General features: G+C 54.0%; 2 protein-coding genes and 1 long non-coding RNA gene across 13 annotated transcripts in view; 2 read left to right on the forward strand and 1 right to left on the reverse strand.

The window, feature by feature from the left end:
* The window catches only part of SCNN1A (sodium channel epithelial 1 subunit alpha), a 24,325-nt gene extending 17,224 nt beyond the window's left edge, over nucleotides 1-7,101 (reverse strand). For 8 of the 10 annotated variants that reach the window (XM_028490944.2, XM_028490947.2, XM_028490946.2 and 5 more), the window contains exons 1-2: nucleotides 6,674-7,101; nucleotides 5,035-5,395 (exon numbers count right to left, since the gene is read on the reverse strand). In XM_028490944.2, the coding sequence (XP_028346745.1) occupies nucleotides 5,035-5,395; nucleotides 6,674-6,815 (503 nt within the window). In that variant the 5' untranslated portion in view covers nucleotides 6,816-7,101. Of the gene's footprint in view, nucleotides 1-5,034; nucleotides 6,016-6,673 lie in introns of those variants that run through there. The other 2 variants (XM_028490945.2, XM_055085451.1) reach the window with 2 other exon arrangements.
* Nucleotides 5,165-8,645, forward strand: LOC114486465 (uncharacterized). Its single transcript, XR_003680244.2, has 4 exons — nucleotides 5,165-5,285; nucleotides 6,026-6,088; nucleotides 7,096-7,214; nucleotides 7,624-8,645. It is a non-coding gene; the product is annotated as an uncharacterized lncRNA (long non-coding RNA).
* A 7,192-nt stretch (nucleotides 8,646-15,837) lies between these two features.
* On the forward strand, nucleotides 15,838-22,371 carry LTBR (lymphotoxin beta receptor). 2 transcript variants are annotated; one of them, XM_007103672.4, is made up of 10 exons: nucleotides 15,840-16,141; nucleotides 16,281-16,377; nucleotides 16,630-16,755; nucleotides 16,840-16,992; nucleotides 17,339-17,435; nucleotides 17,570-17,661; nucleotides 19,870-19,977; nucleotides 20,290-20,315; nucleotides 20,909-21,137; nucleotides 21,463-22,371. In XM_007103672.4, the coding sequence occupies exons 1-10, from the start codon at nucleotides 16,046-16,048 to the stop codon at nucleotides 21,702-21,704; spliced, it is 1,266 nt and encodes a 421-aa protein (XP_007103734.2). In that variant the 5' UTR covers nucleotides 15,840-16,045; the 3' UTR covers nucleotides 21,705-22,371. The 2 variants fall into 2 exon arrangements, with proteins under 2 accessions (XP_028346752.1, XP_007103734.2); XM_028490951.2 differs by lacking the exon at nucleotides 19,870-19,977 and having other exon boundaries at nucleotides 15,838-16,141.
* The last annotated feature ends 2,067 nt before the right edge of the window (nucleotides 22,372-24,438 follow it).

Below are 24,438 nucleotides of genomic sequence, written 5' to 3' on the forward strand. Positions count from 1 at the left end.
TGCTCCGCAACGGGAGAGGCCACAGCAGCGAGAGGCCCGCGTACCACCCCAAAAAAAAAAAAAAAAAAAAAAAAAAAAAAAAAAAATCACATGAAAGAATTTCAGAAACATGAAGCTGAGCAGAATAAGCTAGACACACATACAAGAAAATTCATAATGTGTGATCCATTTATGACGTTTTTATATATATATATTCCATTTTTATATGTATATATATATTTATAAATGGACTATACATTTATAAATGGAATATATATATATATATTCCATTTATATATATATTTTTCTATTCCATTTCTAAGAACAGAAAAAACTAATTGATGGTGACAGAAGTCAGAAGATGATAGTGGGAGAGGGAAAGGAACTGACTACAAAGGGTCACCAGCTAATGGAAATGTTCAATATCTTGAGTGCCAAGCCTCAAAGAGCACCTAAGATTTGTGCATTTTACCGTATGTAAATTTGCCTCAGTTAAAGAAAAAGTGAACCATCAGTGCGGGGCTTCAATCACCAGAGTCAGATTTGGTGGGATCGGGTGGAGCCCAAACAAGGTAGCTTTTACAAGAGTCCCAGGAGGTCCTAGTGTGCAGCCATGATAATCACTGCCTAGTCCACTATCTCCCTCATAAAAGTCTAGCCGGCTGTCCCTCATCCTCTCATAGGAGAAAATGTAGCTCAGGTGGAAGGTGTGTGTTTGACATTCTGAGATTTGTTTGTTACTGGTCATTAAAAGAACAGCGGTAAAAGGAAACGTTACTGGAACTGAGATCTAATCAGCTTTCCATGCTCATTTCCTAGCCTCACCACTTTCTAGATGGTTAGCCTTGGAGAAGTTACTTTATCTTCTCTGTGCTTCTGTTTCATCATCTGTAAAATGGGAGTACCTGCTGCATAGTGTGGTTATAAGGATTAAATGAGTTAATGTATCCAAAGTACTGAGGAAAATACCTGGCAGAGTGGGTACTGTATACCTGCGGATGTTGTTTTTATTGTCATGACTGTTCTTTAATGCGAACGATAATAGTAACCTATTGTTGAAGCAGAGAAAGCTAAGGAGACAGAGGAGCAGCGCCTGCCACTCACCTGCCCTGTGACTCTGTGGTCTTAACAAAAGTGGAGCCTAAGACCAGATGCCAATTCTGACTTGTCCACCCAGCAGCTGGGTGACCTTTGCAAAGCCTTTAGGGTCTCAGAGCCTCCGTCTTCTCCTCTGAGCGGACAGTTCCCTCCTTATCCAGCAAGCTTGTGATGAAGATCAGATCGCGATAGTGGACTTGGCAAACTGCAGCACAGTCAGGTGCACCCGAACTGATGGCCATTGGGCAAAGAAGAAGATGTCTTTAGAGTTTCTCCAAAGAGACAGAACCAGGACCGGAGGGTAGAAGTGACGGTGAGGTAAGCTGCAGCTTTACCTAAGGAAGAACTTTCCAGCAACAGCTGCTACAGAGGTAGTAGGGTTGCTGATGTGAAGGAGTCCATCCCTGGGAGGGGGTTGGGAGAGTGCCAGGTCTAAGAGTCTGCGATTTCTGTCCCCGCCAGGCCTGCCCGTGCAGAGCCTGCCTTCCAGATCCTGTGGGAGTGCAGGGTCGGCTCAGAGCCTTCCCCTACCTCCGTGCAGCTCTTTGGGGCACTGCCCTTCTCCTCACCGCCATGCCCCCTGCTCTGCCATCTCTGGGAAGGAAGATTCCATGACCTTCTTTGCTGTCTAAGAATGCCAAGCTCGTCCTTAGAATCGGCCTCAGTCCCTCTGAGGACTGGATGAAAACTGTGTTCTTGGGCTTTGTTTGCCATGGATGTGGATATATGTCTGGCCCTGTCTCTGGGGTGAAGAAAGCCCCTTGTTAACCAGAAAGGAGGGGATTGCTGTAGCTGACCTTTCACATTGGATTCTCAGCACCTCCTTGCTTAGCATGAAGGTCTTCAGCCTGGTCCCCTTTTCTGGCAGTTACAGAACAGCCCAGAACCTCGCTCCCCCTTCTTCCTCCCCCTCTGCTGGCCACACCCAGCTGCCTGCAGGTGGGCATCTGGTCACGATTTCCACCTCCTCCCTGCTTCCCTTGTCCAAGTCACCCACCTTGCCTCTGCCTCTAGTACCCATGCCAGCCAGCAGCGTGGGTCACACTCAGGCCACCACCCACCCCCACCGGGCTGCATCAGCCTGTCCACCCTTCCCCGCCTCTCTCCTGGAACAGGAACCAATAGCCTGGATCCTTCCCTCCGCCTTCCTCCCTCCGGACTCCTGCGGCTTTTTCCCCACAGACTCCCACCAGCCCCCCAACCCTGGATGCCTTTGTCTGGCCCCTCCTTAAAGTGCAATGGGAGAAAGAGCTTTGAGATCAAACACACTTGGTTTGTGACTCAGCTGCTGACCTAGGATGCACTGGCTCCTATGTGGGGGGATTTCTGAATCTCAGTTTCACCACCGGTTCCCTGTGTGAACTCGGGCAAGTTATGTAACCTCTCTGGGCCTCAGTTTCCTCAGCTATAAAATGGGAGTGATACTGGTATCTACATTAGAGGTCTGTTGTGAAGATTAAATCATTTAATTAATAGAAAATTTTCATTTGTTTGTACTATTAAGTACTATATTAAGTACTGTACGTGTTAGCCATTATCGTTGTTAATTTTTTTATTATTTGCTGTTTGAACCTGCTCAATTACTTCACTTCCACTTCCTCATCTGCAAAAATGGAAATAATAATGCCCATCTCCATGGACTTCTCAGGATTAAGTGAGGTAGTGCTTATAAAGCACCCAGTGCAGGATCAAGCACATAGTAGACGTTCAGTACCCTTGCCCGGCTTTGAGGAGCCTTCCCTGACTCCCCTCTCTTCCAGGGTGTCGTGTTCTCTCCCCACTAAGTCGTGCAGCAGGGATTTTGTTCCTGTGTGGGCACCTGCCTCCCAGCCTGCAGGCCTCAGAGGCTGGGGCTCTGGTTTTCATTCCCTGGGGGCTTTTTCCACTACTGTTCGGGGCCCTGCTCCCTGCAGAACCTTGGAAAATATGCAGGCCTCAACAGATTCACCCCTGCCCCGTCCCTCTCTCACCCACATCTTTCAACCACAAGTATTTTATTGAGAGCCTAGTCCTCACGCCTGCCTGCCTGCCCTCCCCTCCGCCACTGCCCCAGGGGATGAGGGCGGGGGAAGAGGAGGGAAAGATTAGGGCAGAGGAGCACCGAGGTTGGAAAGAAGAGAAGCAGAGTCACAGGGACCAGGGGAAGAGAAAGAAGGCTGAGAAGGGGAATAAAACAGGCTCAGAAAGCGGATGTAAACACCTGAGCGGAGATTCCATTTACTCCACGTTCACATCTCGGGAGTTAAGAAGAGGCAGGGTTTGTGACTTGTGATCTGGCAAACAGGGCGAGTCACTGTCTCTGTGACCTTGTGCCTTATCTCTCTTTGCCTCAGTTTCCTCAAGTGGAAAACAGGGATGATAACAGTACCTGCCTCGTAGGATGGTTGGGAGAATTAAAGGAGATGCCTGTGGGGTACTTAGCTGTGTCTGGTGCGTGAGGCAGCTTCTTAGTAACTGGCCTCTTACCCTGGACCTTACAAGGGGGTTAATCGGTGAAATGGCCCTGCGATGTTCCTCTGTAGGACAGGAGGTCCCAACCCTTATTAGTTCATGACACACCTTCGGACACAACAGAACACACCACCCCCAACGTGTGACCAATCCCAGTCAGCCACGGTCGCACGCGCACCCCGTTTGTGCGCTCACACACACACTCCTGCGATCACACACACGTGCACATGTAAATTCACACTCCTTGAAGACAGAGACTATACCTCACAATTTTTATCGTACCTATCACAGTGAGCTGAAGTTATTTGTTTACATGCCTGTCTCTTCCATCTTATCTTGCAAATACCTAGCAGAGTACCTGGCCCTTGGCAACAGCTGCAGGAATTACTGGTGAACCCATTTGCCGGGTGCCTAGCCCCGTGTCTGGCCTGCCTCGGGGCGTCCCAAGGTGTGGCAGGACTGAGTGAATACACAGAAAAGGTGGGTGTGTGTAAACACCCAGCCCTGCCCTCCTGTCTCCTCGGTGATCACCTCCACCCCCTCTGGCTTCCGGACCGAAAACTGGCAAAGAACAGTGATGAAACCCAAAACTTCAGGACACACCCAAGTACGTAAAAGTCAGTCAGCTGGGCAGGTGGACTGTACAGCCCAGCAGGGTCACCCGAGCCTCTGGGAGAACGGCCTGACCAGGCCCGTCCGGTTCTCCTGGCTCTGTGACTCCCCACGCCCCCGCCTCCGGGCTCACGGAGTGCTTTGCCACCACCCGCCACTTGGCTTTCTCCACAACAAGCCCCCCTTCTCAACCAAGACCGCCGTGCCAGGGCGCAGCCCCCGCCAGCCGCCACCGCCCATCCCACCGCACCTGCCGCGGCCCCACCGCACCTGCCGCGGCCCCACCGCACCTGCCGCGGCCCCACCGCACCTGCCGCGGCCCCACCGCAGAACCTCCCTCAGAGTCGTCGCCTGACGCGGAGGAGGGGCTGGTCCCTACCCGGCCCTTCTGGAGCTCTCAGCATCTTGACCTCACCAGCACCCCCTCCCGCTTGCGGGAGGCTGAAGGGCTGGAGGAGGAAGTGGCCGGTGCCCCAGGCCTGCTCTGGAGAGGCCTGGGGCACCGCCTGCCGCGGCCCCACCGCACCTGCCGCGGCCCCACCGCAGAACCTCCCTCAGAGTCGTCGCCTGACGCGGAGGAGGGGCTGGTCCCTACCCGGCCCTTCTGGAGCTCTCAGCATCTTGACCTCACCAGCACCCCCTCCCGCTTGCGGGAGGCTGAAGGGCTGGAGGAGGAAGTGGCCGGTGCCCCAGGCCTGCTCTGGAGAGGCCTGGGGCACCGCGCAGAGGCCAGCCCATCAGGTCGGGGGCCCCCATCCTGCCCAAAGGGAGGCCTGCCTCGGCCCCGGAGGGTCGTCTCCCACCTCCGGGTCTGGGCATCCGCCCGCCCGGGGGGCCCCCCCGCGCCCTCTGACCCCCCTCCCAGGCCCGGGGAGGCGGCGGAAGGAGACCGACCTGTAGGGGTTGAGGGTGCAGACGGTGACGGCGGGGAAGACGAGCTTCTCCGAGTTGAGGTTGATGTTGAGGCTGACGGGGTAGCTGAAGTACTCCCCGAAGAGCAGGCCGAACTGCCAGTACATCATGCCGAAGGCGCAGAGCCAGAGCGCGGCCCAGAAGGCCGTCTTCATGCGGTTGTGCCGCGAGCACACCAGGCGGATGGCGCCGTGGATGGTAGTGTTACTGCAGAAGAACTGGAAGAGCTCCCGGTAGGAGTGGTGGAACTCCAGCAGGGCCTCCTGCTCGTCCGCGGGCGGCGGGGGCGCCGCAGGTTCGGGGCCCGCCTCGGGCTCCTCGCGCTCGTCTCCCTTCATGAGCCCTTGGGTGGGTCGGGGAGGACGAGGGGCAGGACTGAGTCCGGGGCTCTGGGTGCCTCCATCGCCACCTCGGGGCCATGCCCTCAAGCCACCCTCCGCCCGCCCTCTCCCTCTCTTACCCGCCCGGTCCCCAGCAGCCAGCTGCCCTGCAGCAGTCGGGGCCAGAAGAGCTGGAGCTTCCCTGGGGTGACCTCTCTGCTGCCCTGATAAGGCCACCTTTGGGTTTCTGTCCTAGAAGCTCCCCTTCTGGCTCCCCTGCAGTCTCTGCCCTGCTGAGTCGATCCCTCCCTTTGGCCTTCCTCCTCCGGGATCTGTGTCCCAGCGTCTCCCTGGCCCTGGCCCTGTCTCTGCCTTCCGCTTCTCTCTGGGTGCCTCTCGGCTCCCTTCCCTGCCTGTCTCCTCTCCGCGCGCCAGCCTCTCTGATCCGGCCTCTCTTCCTTCTCCTCCCCTCCCTCCGGTCTCTGGCCCTGACCCCGGGCCGCGACCCGACTCCCTCTCGGCCCCGGGGACCGCAGGGCTCCGAGCTGCCTGGGCCGCCTCCCGCTCCCCACTCCCAGGTTGTGGCTGGACCGGGACTGGTTCCTTTCCGGTTGGATCTGGCAGCCCGGCCTCTCCTCCCCCTCACCTGACAGGTGCAGCAGCCCGGCCCGCCGGGGATGGAAGCGACAGAAGCCTCATTAGCATCTCAATTAAAGGTGAGCCGGGCAGGGGGAGGGGCAGAGGAGGAGTCGGAGCTGAGAGCTCCGCAGCGGGAGGAGGGCGTCTGAGGGCAGGGCAGGCGAGAGGTGGCGGGGGGAAGAGTCAGGGCCTCGGAGTGGCGGGGAGCTGGCAGGCAGGGAGACCAGGAGACAGAACGGCAGGGGAGGGTCAGAGGTCTTGAACCAGGAGAAGGATCCTGAACTCAAAGCCGGGAGGGCAAAGCATGGGAAAAAGGGCAAGTCAGGACGAGTGAGGCTGCGCTGGGGAGACCAGGGGACCAGGGAAGGCGGGAGAAGGGAGGCGGATGGACCAGGAGAGGGTGAAGGGCTGGGAGGGAGGGATAGAGGAGGGCAGAGAAGGGGGGTGAGGAGGAGGGAGCCAGCCCCCAAAGGAGGCCCTCCCCTGAAGGAGAGCAGGAGGGCCCCCCTGCGTGGGCTTCCAGGAGCCAGGGCTCCTCCCTGGGGAATCCCTCCAGAGGCACCCCTGGGTCAGCATCACCCCCAGGCCTTGGAGAGGAAGGAGAAGGGGTGTCTGCAACCTCCCTCCCTGCTCACTAAGGTGGGAACACCTCCCGGCCCCACCTGGCACCAGGCACAGAGCACCCTTCTCCCTGTCCGAGCTGGTCCAGCCTCCTCCCTCATGACTCCTCACCAGCACCCCTACCTCGTCCAGCCCGGGGAGGGGCCCAGGTGGAGCTGGGGGCTGGGCGGGGCCCTGGGACATTCTGTTCTTTTTTACATCACTGGCTGCCAGGCCAGGAATGTGTAATGTCCCCAGCTGTGGTCACGGGGTTGCAGGAATGTGTGCTCGGAGAAGGGGCCAGGCAGGGCACTTGGGCAGAACCCCGGAGCCCAGGGAGCTCAGGGACAGGAGACACCGAGGAGACAGGGAAGGATGTGGGCCGTGCAGGGAGATGCGGAGGAAGAAGCTGGGCCTGGCCCAAGTCCACACCAGCCCTGGGAGGAAGGAAAAGCTCAATGTGGGCTGTGTTTTTCCTCCAAAGTCTCTGCCCCAAGCAACCGAGCAAGACAATAGTGAGGCGCCAAGTGAAGAGGGAAGGAGTCAGAGAATGAGGCCCCAAAGGAGGGCCCAGGAGGCACAGAGACCAGACCACACAGCCAGGTGAGAGGTCTGCCACTGTGTCACTGCAGGAGGCGTCCACTGGCTTCTCCCGCCTGCTGGAGGAGCAGGCCTGGGATGTGCAGGCGCCGGGGGCGGGGGGCGGGGGGGGGGGCAGCCCGAGCACTGACGTAGCTGGGTGGGGGAGGACAGGCCCCGACGGCCTAAGACAAGGATCCTGGTGACAGCTGCGGAGGCCAAGTGCTGAGCAGCCTGGTGGCGGGGAGGGAGGGAGAGGGCACTCACCCAGGGGGCTCAGGAAGGCTTCCCTGAGAAGATGGCATCTCTGCTGGGTCTTGCAGAACAAGCAGGCTCAGGGTACAGCCCTGTCTGCGCCTGGCTCCTGTGGCCTCTTAAAGTGAGAGCTGCCTTCGACCAGGATTGCAAACGCGCCCCATTGGTTCCCTGACAGGTATAGGGGACAGCTCCCCTCGGAAGGGAAAGGCTGGCTTTTTCTTTATGTTCCAGATGAAGAAACTGCCCTCTGCAAAGAAAAGCCAGTTTTCTGTGGACACAAAACCAAACAGCAATAGAGTGAAGGGCAAGAGCAGAATTGTTCTTCAGCAGGGGGATGTCTGCTTAGGGCTTTTGCCATACACCCCAAGAGAGACCAGCCACAGACTCTTGGGGAACTGGGGCTCCCCTGCACCTGGTTTTGAACACCAGGAAGGTTCACACACTCCCACAGAGAGTCCGTGGATTGACCAGCCGTCAGGATCCTGGATTATCTCCCAGGCTCCGTGAGAAGCTCTTTCTACCGTCCCTGCCTTCCCAAGGGACATCCTACCTACAGGTGGGGTACGCAGCACCCTTCTCGGCCCATCTCAGAGGTTCAGAGAGGCACATCCCTGCCTTTTCTATTTGCTGGCTGGTGCCTGAAATCCAACGACTGGCCCAAGGCCCCGTTTTCCTCTCGAGGGCTCGGTGAGCAGGATCCAGAGGCCTGACCTGGGCTGAGCCAGAGCGAGCGCAGTGTCCCTGTAGCACCTGCCAGCGTGTGGTAGCTTAGAGACAGCAGCGTTCCAGATCTGGAACGGGCCAGAGCAAGCTTGTTGTTGTGAAAAAACCAGAAATCTGAGACCTGCACTTGTCATGGCTCTGTTTTAAATATTATCTTTTAAGGTGCAGAAAAAGTTACCTGAACACGTTTTTTTCACAACACAATTTTCCAACAACATGGAGGTTTACAGGACAATAAAAGCCTCCCTCTGTCCCATTCCTTTCCCACCCCTTGGCCCAGGAGAGCCACTGTCGTTTGTGTCCATCTGTATCTTTTTTGGGTGCTTTTACAGACTTACATGTATTTTTTTTAAAACAAGATAGTTTTTTTCCATAAATGGGACCACGGTCTAGGCATTATTCTATGACTTCCATGTTGGCTTTTAAACTATGTGCCTTAGAAAATGATAGTTTCTCCTGGGAAAAACCACAGTGGAAAAGAACATTAAAAAAAAAAAAAAGGAATGTAAAAAGAACACAAAATGACACTTTACCACTCTGGGCCACCGGGCTCTCAATGAAAGGGAGGGGGTGGGGTTGTAAGGCAGCCCAGATGGTCACCAGAGCCCTTTCCAGCTGGCTCTGCATCTAGCCCCTTGCCTAATGCATCAGGGAACTGAGGCCCCAGAAGCAAAGTGACTTGCCCACATCACCCTGGGAGTTGGGGGTGGGGCCAGATTGAGAGCTGAGCTTCCCCTTTCCAAGCTCAGTGATGCTCCCTGACTTCCAGAGAAGTGGATGCCTGTTCTGGGGGGCATCGGGGCCTTGTAGGTCTTGTCTTGAAGCTCCCCCAGCCTCTCCCAGAGCCCCAGCCCTTCCTTCCCCCTCCCAGGACCGGCCATCCTCTAACCCTGTGGTTTGGCCATAAACTGTGCAAAGGCTACAGGGAGAGAGGGGAGACTAGAGGGTCTGCAGTGGAATGAGGGTTGTGAGTTCGGAGGGTCTCCCTGCCTCTTGCTCCCCGGGGACAGGAGATGGTGGAAGTGATCGCTCTCTCCCTCACGCTCCAACACGCACTGCTGTACACTCTTATCTCGGTGTGTGTGTGTGTGCATGCGTGTATGTGTGTGCGGTGTATGTGTGCGTGTGTACGTACGGATCGTATTATGAGTTCTCTGAAGACAGGCACTAGGTTTATTACCAGTGGCCCCAGGGTCTAGTGGCCACTCTTTGTTGACTGCCCCCCTCTGCAGAAGACAGCAGAATTAGCATCTTTGGTAAGACTCAAGGTATATCTTTGACAGAGAGTGATGTGCTATGAGAAAGTATCCTCAAATCTAAAATTTGACACAAACGAACGTATCTACAAAACAGACTCACAGACAGAGAGAACAGACTTGTGGTTGCCAAGGGGTGGGGCGGGGGAGGAATGGATTGGAAGTTTGGGATTAGCAGATGCAAACTAGTATACATAGGATGGATAAACAACGAAGTCCTACTATAGAGCACAGGGAACTATATTCAATATCCTGTGATAAACCATAATGGAAAAGAATGTATATATGTGTAAAACTGAATCACTTTGCTGTACAGCAGAAACTAACACAACATTGTAAATCAGCTATACTTGAGTACATTTTTTTCCCGTTAACAATTTTAATCAGTTTATTGTTTGAAGCACTATACTAGGTATAACATAGATACAAATTAAATTCTAAAGATTGCTCTTACCCCTTTTGAAGTTTACCTTCAAATGCATAGGATAAAGCAATTAAGCTAGTAAAAATGGAGTAAATTTAGAGTCACTTGGGCAGGACAAAAAGATTTGTTTCATTACCTAGAAATAGGAGTCGTAAGTCCCCATTATAAGTAGAGAAATACAGAACTGATTTTTGGCTGCATCGGGTCTTCGTTGCTGCGCGCAGGCTTTCTCTAGCTGTGGCGAGCGGGGGCTACTCTTCCTTGCGGTGCGTGGACTTCTCATCGCGGTGGCTTCTTTTGCCGCGGAGCACGGGCTCTAGGCCCGCGGGCTTCAGTAGTTGTGGCTCGCGGGCTCCAGAGGGCAGGCTCAGTAGTTGTGGCGCACGGGCTTAGTTGCTCCGCGGCATGTGGGATCTTCCCAGACCAGGGCTTGAACCCGTGTCCCCTGCATTGGCAGGCGGATTCTGAACCGCTGCACCACCAGGGAAGTCCCATGAATTTTTAAAAAATTAAAAAAAATAAATGAAGATATCTTCAAAACATCCAACATCCTAATTTCCTCTGAGTACCCATTAATTTGTGGTTTGTTAATTTACCTAAATTTCCTTCACCTTTTCGTTTCAGTCTCTATCCTTTCTAGGGTAAAAAGGAGTCACTCAGTAATTGTAACTTTTTATTCTTACTGCTTAGAGCTAATTAGCCTCTCCACACGGGGCTGCCCACTGTGGAAAACAGTGTCCTTTTACCTGCACTTATGTAGTATGAATTTCTCTTTAATCTAAAATGATGTTCCAGAAAATCCCTCCCTGACTCTCAGTCCAGTCACCTGGCACGACGCCTAGAAGTTCACCATTTGAAGTTTATTCCTTTGGATTAAGGCTGAATTTCTCAACCTTGGCACGATTGACGCTTGGATAATTCTTCGTTGTGGCCATGTCCTGTGCGCTGTACGATGTTTAACAGCATCCCTGGCCTCTACCGACTAGATGCCAAGAGTACCCCCTGAATTGTGACAGTCAAAAACTCCTCCAAATACTGCCAAATGTCTTCTAGGGGGCAAAGTCACCCCAGTTGAGAAGGACTGGACTGAGGGATTGTCCCCAGTGAAAATATTCTGGAGAAGGACGACACTCATCAATTACACATTTCTCAGTGTTTACCAGCCCCTGTTCAAGGACAGCGGTTGGCTGAGGGCAGTATGGGAGGAGGGGAGAAAGAAGAGCATTTAGAAGAATCCACAGGGGGAAAGGAGGGGGAGGGATAAATTGGGATACTGGGATTGACATACACTCACTACTATATATAAAATAGCTAACTAATAAGGACCTACTGTAGAGCACAGGGCACTCTTCTCAATACTCTGTAATGACCTTATATGGGAAAAAAAATCTAAAAAAGAGTGGATATATGTATATGTATAACTGATTCACTTTGCTGTACGGCAGAAACTAACACAACACTGTATATCAACTAGACTCCAATAAAAACCAAAAAAAAAAAAAAAAAAAACAAAAGAATCCATTCCCATAAACCCTCCTTTTGGATTCCTCATGGGCCTCGGGGAAGAAGGATCTCCCAGCAACCCCCTCTGGAGAGGCCCGGAGAAGAGCCTCACTCCCACACACTCTGGGGGTCTATGGGGCACTCAGTCGGGGTCTGGTGTTGCCCCATGGAAATCAGCAAACCTCAAGGAAGCCGACAAAAACACGAAAGGGAAGAAGCAGAGACAATGTCTGCCCATGAAGAGTTCATGGACTCCTCACCTTGTGAGGCTCCCCTCACCCTCCCGGAGAAGGCTGGGCAGGCATAATAACCATTTATGGATGAGATTTGTCCATCAGCGTCCAGAAAGAGGAAACACTCTAAGTCTTTCAAATGGAAGAAATTTAACACAGGGAATTGGTACATGGTTGATGGAAATGCTGAGAAGCCGCTGGGGGACAGCAAGGCAACCCAGAAAATAGCAAAGCAGGAAGCAGCTACATCTCTAGGGCTGGAAAGACAAACTTATAATGCAGCCTTACAGACCCAGAAGCCTCCAGAGCTATTTGGCAGAAACTAAATAGTGGGGGGCTACCTGGCAGGGGATGGGATAGTGGAAGGATGGAAGGAAGCAACACAACCAGCTGCACGCAGTGTCAGAAAGCAGAGAAGCAGAGAAATCGCCTGGCTTCTTCTCTCTTCCCACCAAATTGTCCTCCACCCACCTGTCTTCCTATTGGCTGAGCCTACAGGGAAGCCAGAGGGAAAAGCACTCTGGGAAATGTAGTTCCCAATAGTGAACAGAACAGAGCAGGGGAAGGGTGGAGAACAGATCAGATCTGCAAGCAAAGCAGCAGTTGATTTGGCACAAAAAAAGAGACCCAGAGAGGTGAAGTGATGGGGCCAAGATTAAAGTCCAGATCTTAGGGCTCTTTCCATAGGACCCAGAGAATCCTTGAAAGCCGAAGTGACAGCTCATGCTGGCAGTAGAAAGACTATAGTTCAGCCTGCTGGAGCTAAAAGGATCTGAGATGGTGCTTACCTGTGAAGCAGGGAGCTTTGGCTGGAAAGGGCATGCAGGAACATTTTGGGGTGCTGGAAGTATTCTGGGAGATACACAGGAATACACAAAAGTGAAAATTCATTGATCTGTACACATAAGATTAGTGTACTTTATGCATTTCATTGTTTATAGGTTATACTTCAATTAAAAGAAAAAGAGTCCCTGTCTTTGAGTAAAATCTTAAAATATTTTCAAATGAAATGATATATGTCTGGGATTTGCTTCAAAATAATTAAGAGAAGATTAGAAGAGTAGGAGAGGGTTCTATGGGAGAAAGAAGACCCGCCTGAGTTGAGGCTGGGAGTTCACAGTACTATTGTCTCCTCTTTTGCATATGTATAAATTATGCGCGATTTCCATGATAATAATAAAAAAAGAGACCTAAATAGACTTTTTTTCCAAAGAAGACATACGGTTGGCCAACAGGCCCATGAAAAGATGCTCAACATCGCTAATTATTAGAGAAAGGCAAATCAAAACCACTATAAGGTATCACCTGACACCAGTCAGAATGTCCATCATCAAAAAGTCTACAAATAATGGGACTTTCCTGGTGGCGCAGTGGTTAAGAATCCGCCTGCCAAGGCAGGGGACACGGGCTCGAGCCCTGGTTTGGGAAGATCCCACATGCCGCGGAGCAACTAAGCCCGTACGCCACAACTACTGAGCCTGCACTCTACAGCCCGTGAGCCACAACTACCGAGCCCACGTGCAACAACTACTGAGGCCCGAGAGCCTAGAGCCCATGTTCCGCAACAAAGAGAAGCCACTGCAATGAGAAGCCCGCATACTGCAATGAAGAGCAGCCCTTGCTCGCCACAACTAGAGAAAGCCCGCGCGCAGCAACAAAGACCCAACACAGCCAAAAAATTAATTAATTAATTAATTAATTATTTAAAAGTCTACAAATAATAAACGCTGGAGAGGATGTGATGAAAAGGGAACCCTCTTACACTGTTGGTAGGAATGTAAATTGGTGCAGCCACTATGGAAAACAGTATGGAGTTTCCTTAAAAAAACTAGAACTAGAGCTACCATATGATCTGGCAACCTCTCTCCTGGGTTTAGGTCCAGAAAAGACAAAAACTCTAATTCGAAAAAGTACGTGCAGCTCTAATGCTCATAGCGGCACTATTTACAGCAGCCAAGACATAGAAACAACCCAACTGTCAGCAACAGACAATTGGTTTAAGAAGAATGTGATATATATATATATATGTATATATAATGGAATATTACTCAGCCATAAAAAAGAATGAAATATTGCCATTTGCAGCAACATGGATGGACCAAGAGAATGTCATACTAAGTGAAGTAAGTCAGACAGAGGAAGACAAGTATTATATGATATCACTTGTATGTGGAATCTAAAAAATAATACAGATGAATCTATATACGAAACAGCAACAGACTCACAGGCGTAGAAAACAAACTTATGGTCACCGAAGGGGAAAGAGATGGGGGAAGGATAAATTAGGAGTATGAGATTAACAGCTACACACTACTATATATAAAATAGATAGGCAACAAGGATTTACTGTCTAACACAGGGACTTGTATTCAATATCTTATAATAAACTAGAATGGAATAAAATCTGAAAACATGTATGTTTCGTATTTCATATAACTGAATATATGTTCAGTTATATATATAACTGAATAACCTTGCTGTACACCTGAAACCTATACAACATTGTAAATCAACTAAATTTCAATTTTAAAAATTTTGTTAAAAAATAGAAAAAGGGATCTAAGGTGCACACACAGACCTTTCTGCATTTAAGAGCTCAGTGGTGTGTCCAGTCCCAGACCCCATTTCCTTGACCTGAGCAGTGCGTGCCTTTCTGACACTTCCTCCCTTCCCAGGCAGCCTCGGATGTTCACCGGCAGAGTGCGGGTCCTAGGCCTGCACCAGGAGAGGAGAGAGATGTCTATAGCTCAGGCAGGCTGATTCGCCCTTTTGTGGTCCGCCCCCCACCAGGGGCACACCCCTGACCTGGACTTCCCACTCTTCCACCAGGAGCCTGTCCGGCCAGTCAGACCAACCAGGGTTAGGATGTGTGAACAGAGTCCTCCAAGGAAGGGGCAGGGATGATGCCCAGGTGACGTCTCTCCAGACAGCCAGTCATGCTTAGGGAGGCACCCCTGAGTCACGAGGAGGGAGCCTGGTTGTTGGAATGAGCTGGGACCCGGACATCTGGAGCCCCGGCCTCTAGGCTGGCTCTGCCACGGACTGGCTGTGTGACGTGGGCGAGACATCATCGGTTTAGTCCATAAATATGTACCAGACACGCAGTTCGTGCCAGACCCTGTGTGAAGCTCCGGGAGCCCCGAGTTACAGATCCGGGGCAGGCCGTTGCTGAGCTCAGGGCCCAGCGGCCAGAGGATGATAAGCAGCGGGTCACAGGGAGTGGTCCGCGGGGGGTGCTGGGCAGCTCGGAGTGGAGGTGCTTCCCAGAGCCCAGGTGACCCTCAAGGACAAGTGGGAGTTAGCCAGGAGCACAGGAACTCGGAGACCAGACACCCTGGCATGGTTGGGGGAGGGCGGGGATGCTGTTAATGGGTTGCAGGGAAATGGTGGGAAGAAAAGGGACAAGGACCAGACCGAGTCCCCCTGGAATCCCGGTCTCCTCTACATGGCACCCTGGCCTCTGTGCCCTCATCCTCAAGGTGAGGGGCCCGGTCTGGTGGGCTGTCAGCTCCCTCCAGCTCAAAGGGATTCAAAGGCTCCTGGGTGAGAGGCCGGGACTGAGGGTGGTGGCCACCCAGCCCCAGCCCGGCTGCCCTGCTCATGGGAACTTGGTCTATGCACAACCGCCTTCTCTGAGGACAGAGGAGCAGGGGCCGCTGCACCCTCTGGAGAATCTCGTAGGTGACCTGTGTCCACTGAGGTGGGAGTGGGCTGGGCTGACTCAGGGAAGGGGCTGCTGGCTGGCTTGTGACTCCTTTGTAGTTTATCTTAAAAAGTCACATAACAGGGTGGGAAGCCGGGAGTCCAGACAGTCTGCCAACTAGGACTTCTGGTTCCCAGATGCTGGTCTGGCTGGCCGAGGCTCTCCGTGGGTCTCTGCACCCTCCAAGTTTGACGGTCCAGGCCCATCCATTTTTCGGATCTGGTGTCCTGCTGGCTGGACACAGCTGTGTCTGGAACTCCATCTGTTCCCAGCTGGGCTTCCGGGGGCCCAGCCGAGGAGTGCCCACTGGCTCTGCTACCCCTTTCCCACCGGCTGGGCCTGTCCTGTCCCTGCATCCTCCTCTCCAGTCAGGCCTCCAAAGAAGGGAGGAGGCCCGGTTCCGCCCCGCTGCCCTCACGTGCTTTCCCCGCCACCCACCCCCCACCCGCCACCCCCGCCCTGCTTCGGGCAGCCAAGCCTGTTCCTCTTCCCGATTGCGACAGACAGCTGCCTTGGCTCCCAGGGCTCCCTGTCTCCGCCCCGCGCCGGCTACTCCACTCCCACTTCCTGAGCCCGGCGCTGGAGCCCTGGAGGCCAGGCCAGGCCCGGCCTCTCTGGCCCCCGGGGGCAAGCCGGCCGAGTCCTGTCCCAGCCTCTGGGCTCGGGAGGCTGCTGCCACCACTGCCCGGGACGTCCAGGCCTCCCACCTTCCTCCCAGGCCTCCACCCACCGGCTCGGCTGGCTGACTGGCCGCCATGCGCCTGCCCTGGGCCGCATCCCCCTGCGGCCTGGCCTGGGGGCCTCTCATATTGGGCCTCTGGGGTCTGCTGGCAGCATCCCAGCCCCAGCTGGTGAGGGAGGGGCCCAGGCCAGCGGGTGGGGGTGGGCTTAGCTAGGGAAGAGGGGTCTGGGCCGCCCTCTCTGTAGTGCCTTGGCCCTTCCCAGCTGACTCCTGAATACTTCTCCCCCCCGCGCCATCTCCCCTTGCAGGTGCCCCCGTACCGCACGGAGAACCAGTCCTGCCGGGACCAGGAAAAGGAGTACTACGAGCCCAAGCATCACGTCTGCTGCTCCCGTTGCCCCCCAGGTGAGAGGCGGGGGCCACAGGAAGTCTGGGACGTGGAGGTGGGTTACGGGGGGCTCCGGCCCACGTCGCCGCCTCGGACGGAAGGTGGACACCAGCTCCCAGGAATACCCGCCGGCAGACACAGCGAGTGAGAGACACTGGCCGTCCCTCCCGTGCAGGCCCCGGGACAGGCCCAGGGTCACACGGCAAGCGGCAGAGGGGATGGTGGAAGCCTAGTGCCCTGACACGCCTACTGCCCCGCTCACATCCTAGGCACACACGTCTCGGCTGAATGTGGCCCCGACCAGGACACCACCTGTGCCACGTGCCCCGAAAATTCCTACAACGAGCACTGGAACCATCTCTCCATCTGCCAGCTGTGCCGCCCCTGTGACCGGAGTGAGTGGGGTGTTCCGGCGGGGACGGGGGCCTGGGATCTCCTGGGGCGCAGCCCCTGGGCTGAGCCCTCCGTCTCCCCACCAGTGCTGGGCTTCGTGGAGATCACGCCTTGCACCAGCAAACACAAAACCCAGTGCCGCTGCCAGCCAACACTGTTCTGCGTCTTTTGGGGCTCTGAGTGTGTACACTGCGAGTCACTCCCCCACTGCCCGCCTGGCACTGAAGCCGAGCTCAAAGGTCAGAGGTCACTGGGGGCAAAGGGGCGGGGGGAGGAGGCGGGTGATCTTGAAGCGGGCAGGGTGCATGGGGTTGTGTCCATGGTGAGGCCCCAGGCCTCTTCTCCCTCCCTGAGCAAGGCTCACAGAAGGGACCTGCAGAGAAATGAAAGTGGGATGGTGCAGGGTTCGGGGGTCCTCCCAGCAGTGGGAGGAAGCTCGGGCAATTCGGAGATCAGGCAAGGTGCTGCAAACTACAGACCGCAGGGGGTGGTCAGGGAGGGGGCCATCCAGCGGGCGTAAAGGAGGCTCACAGCTGGGCTTCCTTTGCCCACTCACCCTGGCTGGACATGCATTTCTCTTGCCAGATGAAGACAGGAAGGCTAACAGCAACTGTGTTCCCTGTAAGGCAGGGCACTTCCAGAACACCTCCTCCCCCAGCGCCCGCTGCCAGCCCCACACCAGGTGAGGGTGCCAGGTCCGTGTCCCTCCCACCCTCCCAGCCCCAGCTGCTGACAGCCCCGGCCACTGCCCAGCTCCACGGACCGCCTCCTACTTCCCGCCAGGAGCCCACCTGAGCTAGGCTCTTTCCTCCACAGGTGTGAGGACCAGGGCCTCGTAGAGGCAGTGCCAGGCACCTCCCGGTCTGACACCAGCTGCAGAAATCCGCCAGAGCCCTCCGAGACGCCAGGTGAGGGGCCAGGGACAGGGGCAGGGGGCATCTGGGAAGATGCCTTAATTCTAGCCATCTAAAAAAAATGGGGAAATGATGAATCCTTTCCAGTCAGAATTGAGGCGAGAAGAAAAGCTCCTCAAAGGGAAATTGGAGTATCCCTGGGCCAGGTTAATTACACACACACACACACACACACACACACACACTTTTTAAGTTATATGTCCTACACATAACTTATAAGTTATATGTAATAGTACGCCCACACGGAGATGTAATTGTAACTGACATCACCGTCATCGTTTCGGACATGCCACCATCACATAGTCCATTTACGAGACTGGATGTCTCTATAGTAGGTTACACCTTCCGTTATTCGAGATGAGATTCTACACTTGATGCTTTCTTGGTCTTTTCTGTGGAGTCATTGGTTTCCTCGCCTAATAGAGGATTACAGGATGTTTCTAATGACTGTAGTTGTTATTAATCAGGGGAAAGTTTATTTCCTTAACTTTAAAAAATTACCAAGTATTTATAATCATAGCTTCCACTTATTGAGCGCTAGTGCATCAGGCACTCTGTGAACACTTGACTTTCAATAACTCATTTAACCCTCAGAAAGATCCTATGAAATAGTCTTATTATTATCCTCACTGACTAGATGAGGAAACCGAGGCCCAGAGAGGTTAGGTGACTTGCCCAAGATCATCCACATGGTAACTGGTGTTATGAAGACCTATTCTAAGTCTCTCTTACTCCAAAGCCCATGCCATAATACATGCAGACTGCAGAAAATTAGAAAATTCAGATAAACAAAACTAAACATCACCCCCAGAACCATCACCTAGCATATCCACTCAACACTTTTTTTTTTTTAATTTTTGGCTGCATTGGGTCTTCGTTGCTGTGCGCGGGCTTTCTCTAGTTGCAGTGAGCGGGGGCTACTCTTCTTTGCGGTGCACGGGCTTCTCATTGCAGTGGCTTCCCTTGTTGGGGAGCACGGGCTCTAGGCGTGCAGGCTTCAGCAGTTGTGGCACGTGGGCTCAGTAGTTGTGGCGCACGGCCTTAGTTGCTCCGCGGCATGTGGGATCTTCCCGGACCAGGGCTCGAACCCGTGTCCCCTGCATTGGTAGGCAGATTCTTAACCACTGCGCCACCAGGGAAGTCCCACACTCAACACTTTTGAATATATCGTCCCATACATGTTTCTGTGCAATAGAAAAAGATAATTATTTTCCTAAAAGTACAGTCATTTGAATGTTTGTAACTTAATTTTTCATTCAACTATATCATGAATATTTTCCACATCCTCGTATTAATTTTTAACTGTGTATCAAAAACGATTGGCATTTTAGAGCTGGAATTTTAGAGAGTATGTAAGCTAATCTCATTTTGTATATGAAAAATACACAACTGGGCAGGAACCCAGGTGTCCAAGACTCTGGGTCTAATTTTTCCCCACACCTCCCATTCTGGACCCCCTTAGGCCATGGAATTAGTTGGCCAGTGTGTGCAGATGTCCAAGCGCTCCCGATCTTCCTCAGGCCCAGGTGACACAGGCGACGGGCATGGTAGACCCCATGCTGTTGACGGCAGCATGAGGCCCATAGGAAGGCGGCAGTTACCATGGCTACATGCGGGCACCTGAGAAACCCAGCCTCCGCTTCCCTCCCTCCCGGGACCTGCCCGGAGCCGCTGCCAGGCAGCCCCAGGCAGAGTTCAGAAGCCAGGATCCCGACTCCGTCACCCCTGTAAACACCTCCACAGCTGCAGAAGGACAAGCTCAGCTCCCGCAGCTGTGGGTCTCTCTGTAAGATGGTCAAGTCCGCAGAAACGTGACTTTACCCCGTGGCCTGAGTCTGCTTACAGACTCCCCACCCTCCCTTATCGCTTCCCACTCCCACTTTCAGCCCTTGCAGACCAACTGCCCAAGTGCCTGGCCTCACCCACCAGGCTGCCCCCGCGCCGGTGGCCACCCGCAGCCTCCCCGAACATCTCCATCCTGGCTGTCAGGAGGTCCCCCCCGAGTCAGGCTTAGTGTCCCTTCTCTGTAACCCGAGGGAAGTTTCTCCACCTCCTCCTTTAGGAACTGTTGTGGGACTGGAAGGGGAAAGCTGCTCCCCCTTTTCTGTCTGGGTGGCCTGAGAACTGGAGAGCTCTTCCTTAAGTGCCCGCCCCCCCAGCCTCCGCGGGCCCTCACGCCCCGTCCTGTGTGCTGTCCCGCAGGAAGGATGCTGGTGCTGGCCGTCTTGCTGCCGCTGGTCTCCTTGCTGCTCCTCACCACTGTCCTTGCCTGCACCTGGAAGAGCCACCCCTCTCTCTGCAGAAAGCTGGGTAGGAAGGAGCAGGCTGCAGGCAGGGATGCAGGCCCGCGTCTGTGCCTCCCTAGATGGGGGAGGGGGGCTGGCGGGAACATTCAGCTCCCCCAGGGATGACCCTTCCGCGCCTTCACACCCTCAAGGCACCCAGCCCCTGCCCCCCACGTAGACATCACCTCCATCCAACCCGCCCATTCTGAGGCTGGAGATAAGGGTAATGATAAGCTGATCCTTCTGGGGAGCCCAGGGTGGGCAGTGCCATATCATGGCTTGTGTGGAGGGGGAAAGCCTGGGGGTCTGAGGCCTGCCGTTTCGTTTTCTATTGCAGGATCCCTGCTCAAGAGGCATCCAGAGGTAATGGGGAAGGCTGAGGAGGCAGCAAGGAGGGGCAGGGGGACAGGTGAACCCGGTGGGGGGCAGGCAGGAAAAGAGTCTGCAGCTTCAATAACCATTCATTCATTCAACTGATAATTTATCGAGCGCACGGTGTGCCAGGCACTGTTCAAGGCACAGTGGAAACAGCAGTGAGCAAAGCAAACTGTCTGTCCTCCCAGAGTTACAAACCAGTGGAGCCAGAATAAAGTTAGACAGCTGGACCTCAGGTAGTGATAATTGCTAAATAAAGCACGGTAGGGGGACAGTGACAGTGGCAACAGATGAGGGTATATTATCTTAGAGTGGACAGAGAGGGCCTCTGTGATCAGCGGATATTTGAGCAGAGAGCTGAAGAAAACAGGGAGCCAGCTGTCGGGATGTATCGGGGAAAGGGCTCCAGGAGCTCCAGGAAGAGGAAACACCCAGTGCAAAGGCCCTGAGGCAGGGAGCCTGATGAGGAGCAGAAGAGGGCACTGAGCTGCCTAAGCATGGGGCGGGGAGGGGGGAGGAATTAAAGAAAGATGGAGTCTGAGGCCCACGTCATTGCTTGGTTCTCGGCCTCTGTCCTGCAGGGAGAGGAATCGAATACTGCTGAAGGAAGCTGGGAGCCCCCGAGGGTCAACCCACAGTACCCTGACCTGGTAGAGCCACTTCTGCCCACCTCTGGAGACTTGACCCCAGCTTCGGCCGGGGTCCCGGCGACCCCAGGTTTGGAGGAAGAGGTGCTACAACAACAGAGTCCTCTGAGCCAGGCCAGGGAGCTGGAGGCTGAGCTCCCAGAGCAAGGCCAGGTGGCCCACGGTGAGCCTGGGGCAGGGAGCAGAGTGGCTGGGGAGGGAGGGTGGGCAGGGAGAGCGCGTGTGAGCCAGGCAGAAATGAGGAGACTAAACCGGGTGCGAGAGGAGGCTCCAGCAGCCAGAGCATCCCGCCTACGGAGAAGGGAAGAGACTGAAAACCAAGAAACAGGAATGAACACAGAGCTCAAGAACGCCGATGGAGGGGGACAGAGCGGAAAGCGGAGATGGCGGACGGGGCCCTGGGGAAGCTGGGGTCCGATGCTGGGGTCACACAGGCCTTCCCCTCACACTTGCCCCTCACTCCTCTTACTCTGCCTTCCTTCCCACAGGCACCAATGGCATTCACGTCACCGGCGGGTCTGTGACTGTCACCGGTAACATCTACATCTACAACGGGCCAGTACTGGGGGGAGCACGGGGCCCCGGAGACCCCCCCGCTCCCCCGGAGCCTCCGTACCCCATCCCCGAAGAGGGTGCCCCTAGCCCTCCCGGGCTCTCCACACCCTACCAGGAGGATGGCAAAGCTTGGCACCTGGCTGAGACAGAGACACTGGGGTGCCACACCCTCTAACGGGGCCAAGGACCCAATTCGTCACCCACGCCTGATGTTGTCTGGAGAAGCCAGGAGAAGGGAGGCCTGAGAGCGCCTCCTCCTCGAGGCCGCCCTCCCCGCACAGGACTGACCAAGGGCCTGGGTAGGGCCCCGAGAGCTGGACCCCGAGGGCCCGGGCCTCAGACGCGTCTCTGAGAGCAGGGCCAGCGCTGGCTGGGGATGGTGCCCCCGCAGGGCTCTCACCACCGCCCGAGCAGACCCGGGACTCCACTGCAGACCCCCTGCCCACTGGGGCAGCACCAGCTCGGCCTCAGGCACGGACAGGACACGTGACGCTAACTGCTGCCCCCCGGCATCTGTACCCCGAGCATATGGCACGGAAGGGAGCCAGCCACGTGGTCACTCAAGGACACGGCCGGGACCTCTGGCAGATGCGTGGTGCTCTTCGTCCCCAAGCTTCAGAGGCCCTTCGAGGGCCCACACTTCACGTGGACCGAGGGAGACCCTACATGAAGATGGAGTAACAAGGAGGACCACCCTCCCCTTCCAGACAGGAAAGGGAATCCTTATAACCAGGGGCATGGGTGGGGTTTTAGGCATGAGGGAGAGTTTTGGAGGGGGAGGAACACAGTGAGTGTATTTATGAATTGTAACCACATGCAAATAAAGAGGAGACTGAGACCTAGATCATTGATTTCTGTGGGATTTTTCTTTTTCTTTTTTTTTTGGCCGTGCCACACGGCATGTGGGATTCTAGTTCCCTAACCAGGGATCGAACCTGCGCATTTGAAAGTGCGGAGTCTTGGGCTTCCCTGGTGGTGCAGTGGTTGAGAATCCGCCTGCCAACGCAAGGGACACGGGTTCGAGCCCTGGTCCGGGAAGATCCCACATGCCGCGGAGCAACTAAGGCCGTGCGCCACAACTACTGAGCCCACGTGCCACAGCTACTGAAGCCCGCGCACCTAGAGCCCGTGCTCCGCAACAAGAGAAGCCATGACAATGAGAAGCCCGTGCACCGCAACGAAGAGTAGCCCCCGCTCGCCGCAACTAAAAGAAAGCCCGCGTGCAGCAGCGAAGACCCAACACAGCCAAACCAAAAATAAATAAATAAATAAGTTTATAACATTTTTTTTTTAAAAAAGGAAAGTGCGGAGTGTCTTAACCCCTGGACCGCTAGGGAAGTCCCTTGGGATTTACAGAGGAACACTATTCCACTGGGGCCGTGTCAAAGGCACAGGTCAAAACTGTAAAATATAATCCCACAAGGTATTTGTGTGAGAGGCCGGGATATGGAATTCAGGTGATGACAGCATTGGCCAGCGATCACTGACAACGTGGCAGGCAGTGCTCTCAATGCTGCCCAACGTGACCTCATGCAGCCCGCACGACCCCCCCAGGAGGTAGGCACGATGACTCTTCCCATTTAACAAATGAGGAAACTGAGGCCCAGAGAGGGTAAGTCACCTGCCCAGTTCAGCTGCACATGGCTGCGATGCGCCCTCCCTTCCCCCCCTATTAGGCTGGCTCTAGAGGCCTGTTGGGTAAAAAGAGAATTTCTCTGAACGGGTAAAATGGGCTGGTTTTCTGAAGTCATCAGACCTCCTGCATGTCCCACCAGCATCAAGTCTCAGCCAACTCTCAAACCCCCAGGCTCAAGGCAAAGTGCAAAAGTATTTGGCAAGTTTGGATGCAGGGAAAGATACACACTTTAGACATAAATTTAGAGGCCAAGTTCGCATTCTGTCGGTGAAGAGATAGAGGCCGGCCTCCTTCAACCCAGAAGGAGTACTCATGACTTTTACTTTATTTCTTCTTGTCTTGCAGGCGTACCGCGCTGTATTGTGTGGGGTTTTTTGTTTGTTTGTTTGTTTACAAATTGTGGCAACCCTGCATCATTGGTGATGGTTAGCATTTTTAAGCAATAAAGTATTTTTAAATGAAGCCATGTACATTGGTTTTTAGACATAATGCTATCATTGCGCACTTAATAGACTACATATATGTATAATTTTTAGATGCAGCGGGAAACTCAAAAATTCGTGTGAGGGCTTCCCTGGTGGCGCAGTGGTTGAGAGTCCGCCTGCCGATGCAGGGGACGCGGGTTCGTGCCCCGGTCCGGGAGGATCCCACGTGCCGCGGAGCGGCTGGGCCCGTGAGCCGTGGCCGCGGAGCCTGCGCGTCCGGAGCCTGTGCTCCGCAACGGGAGAGGCCACAGCAGTGAGAGGCCGGCGTACCGCAAAAAAAAAAAAAAAAAAATTCGTGTGATTCGCTTTATTGTAGTGGTCTGGGACGGAACTTGCAACATCTCCGAAATGCCTGTATTTTCTTTTTTCCCAAAAAGAACTTTAAATCTTTCAAGCTCTCTTATTGTTTGTAAATGTTTGGGCCCCCAGAATTTATCTACCATGCTGCTCGGTCTTAGGTTGAAGGATTGTGAGGGGAGCTGCTGCCAGCCGACTGCTCTTTCCATAAAAAGCCACCATCTGGGTCTAATGTTATGACTCTGTTGCTGGGACCCTTCAAGGTGGGGAGGGTTATTTAAGGTTGTATATGGATGGGTTATTTAAGGCTGACCTTGAAAGTGCTAAATCCAACTTCCTTTTTTGAGAAGTAAATAATGTGAGCTGTATTTTTAGAGAGCTAAATCCTCCTGCTCTTGCCATATCCTAGCACTAGACAACGTGATTCCTTAATCATTGTTCCAAGGTGTTTAGATTAAAAAAAAAAAATTGATACTTTTTTTTTTCAACAA

This window comes from Physeter macrocephalus, chromosome 6 (genome assembly GCF_002837175.3).
Source record: "Physeter macrocephalus isolate SW-GA chromosome 6, ASM283717v5, whole genome shotgun sequence".
Taxonomy (NCBI): domain Eukaryota; kingdom Metazoa; phylum Chordata; class Mammalia; order Artiodactyla; family Physeteridae; genus Physeter; species Physeter macrocephalus.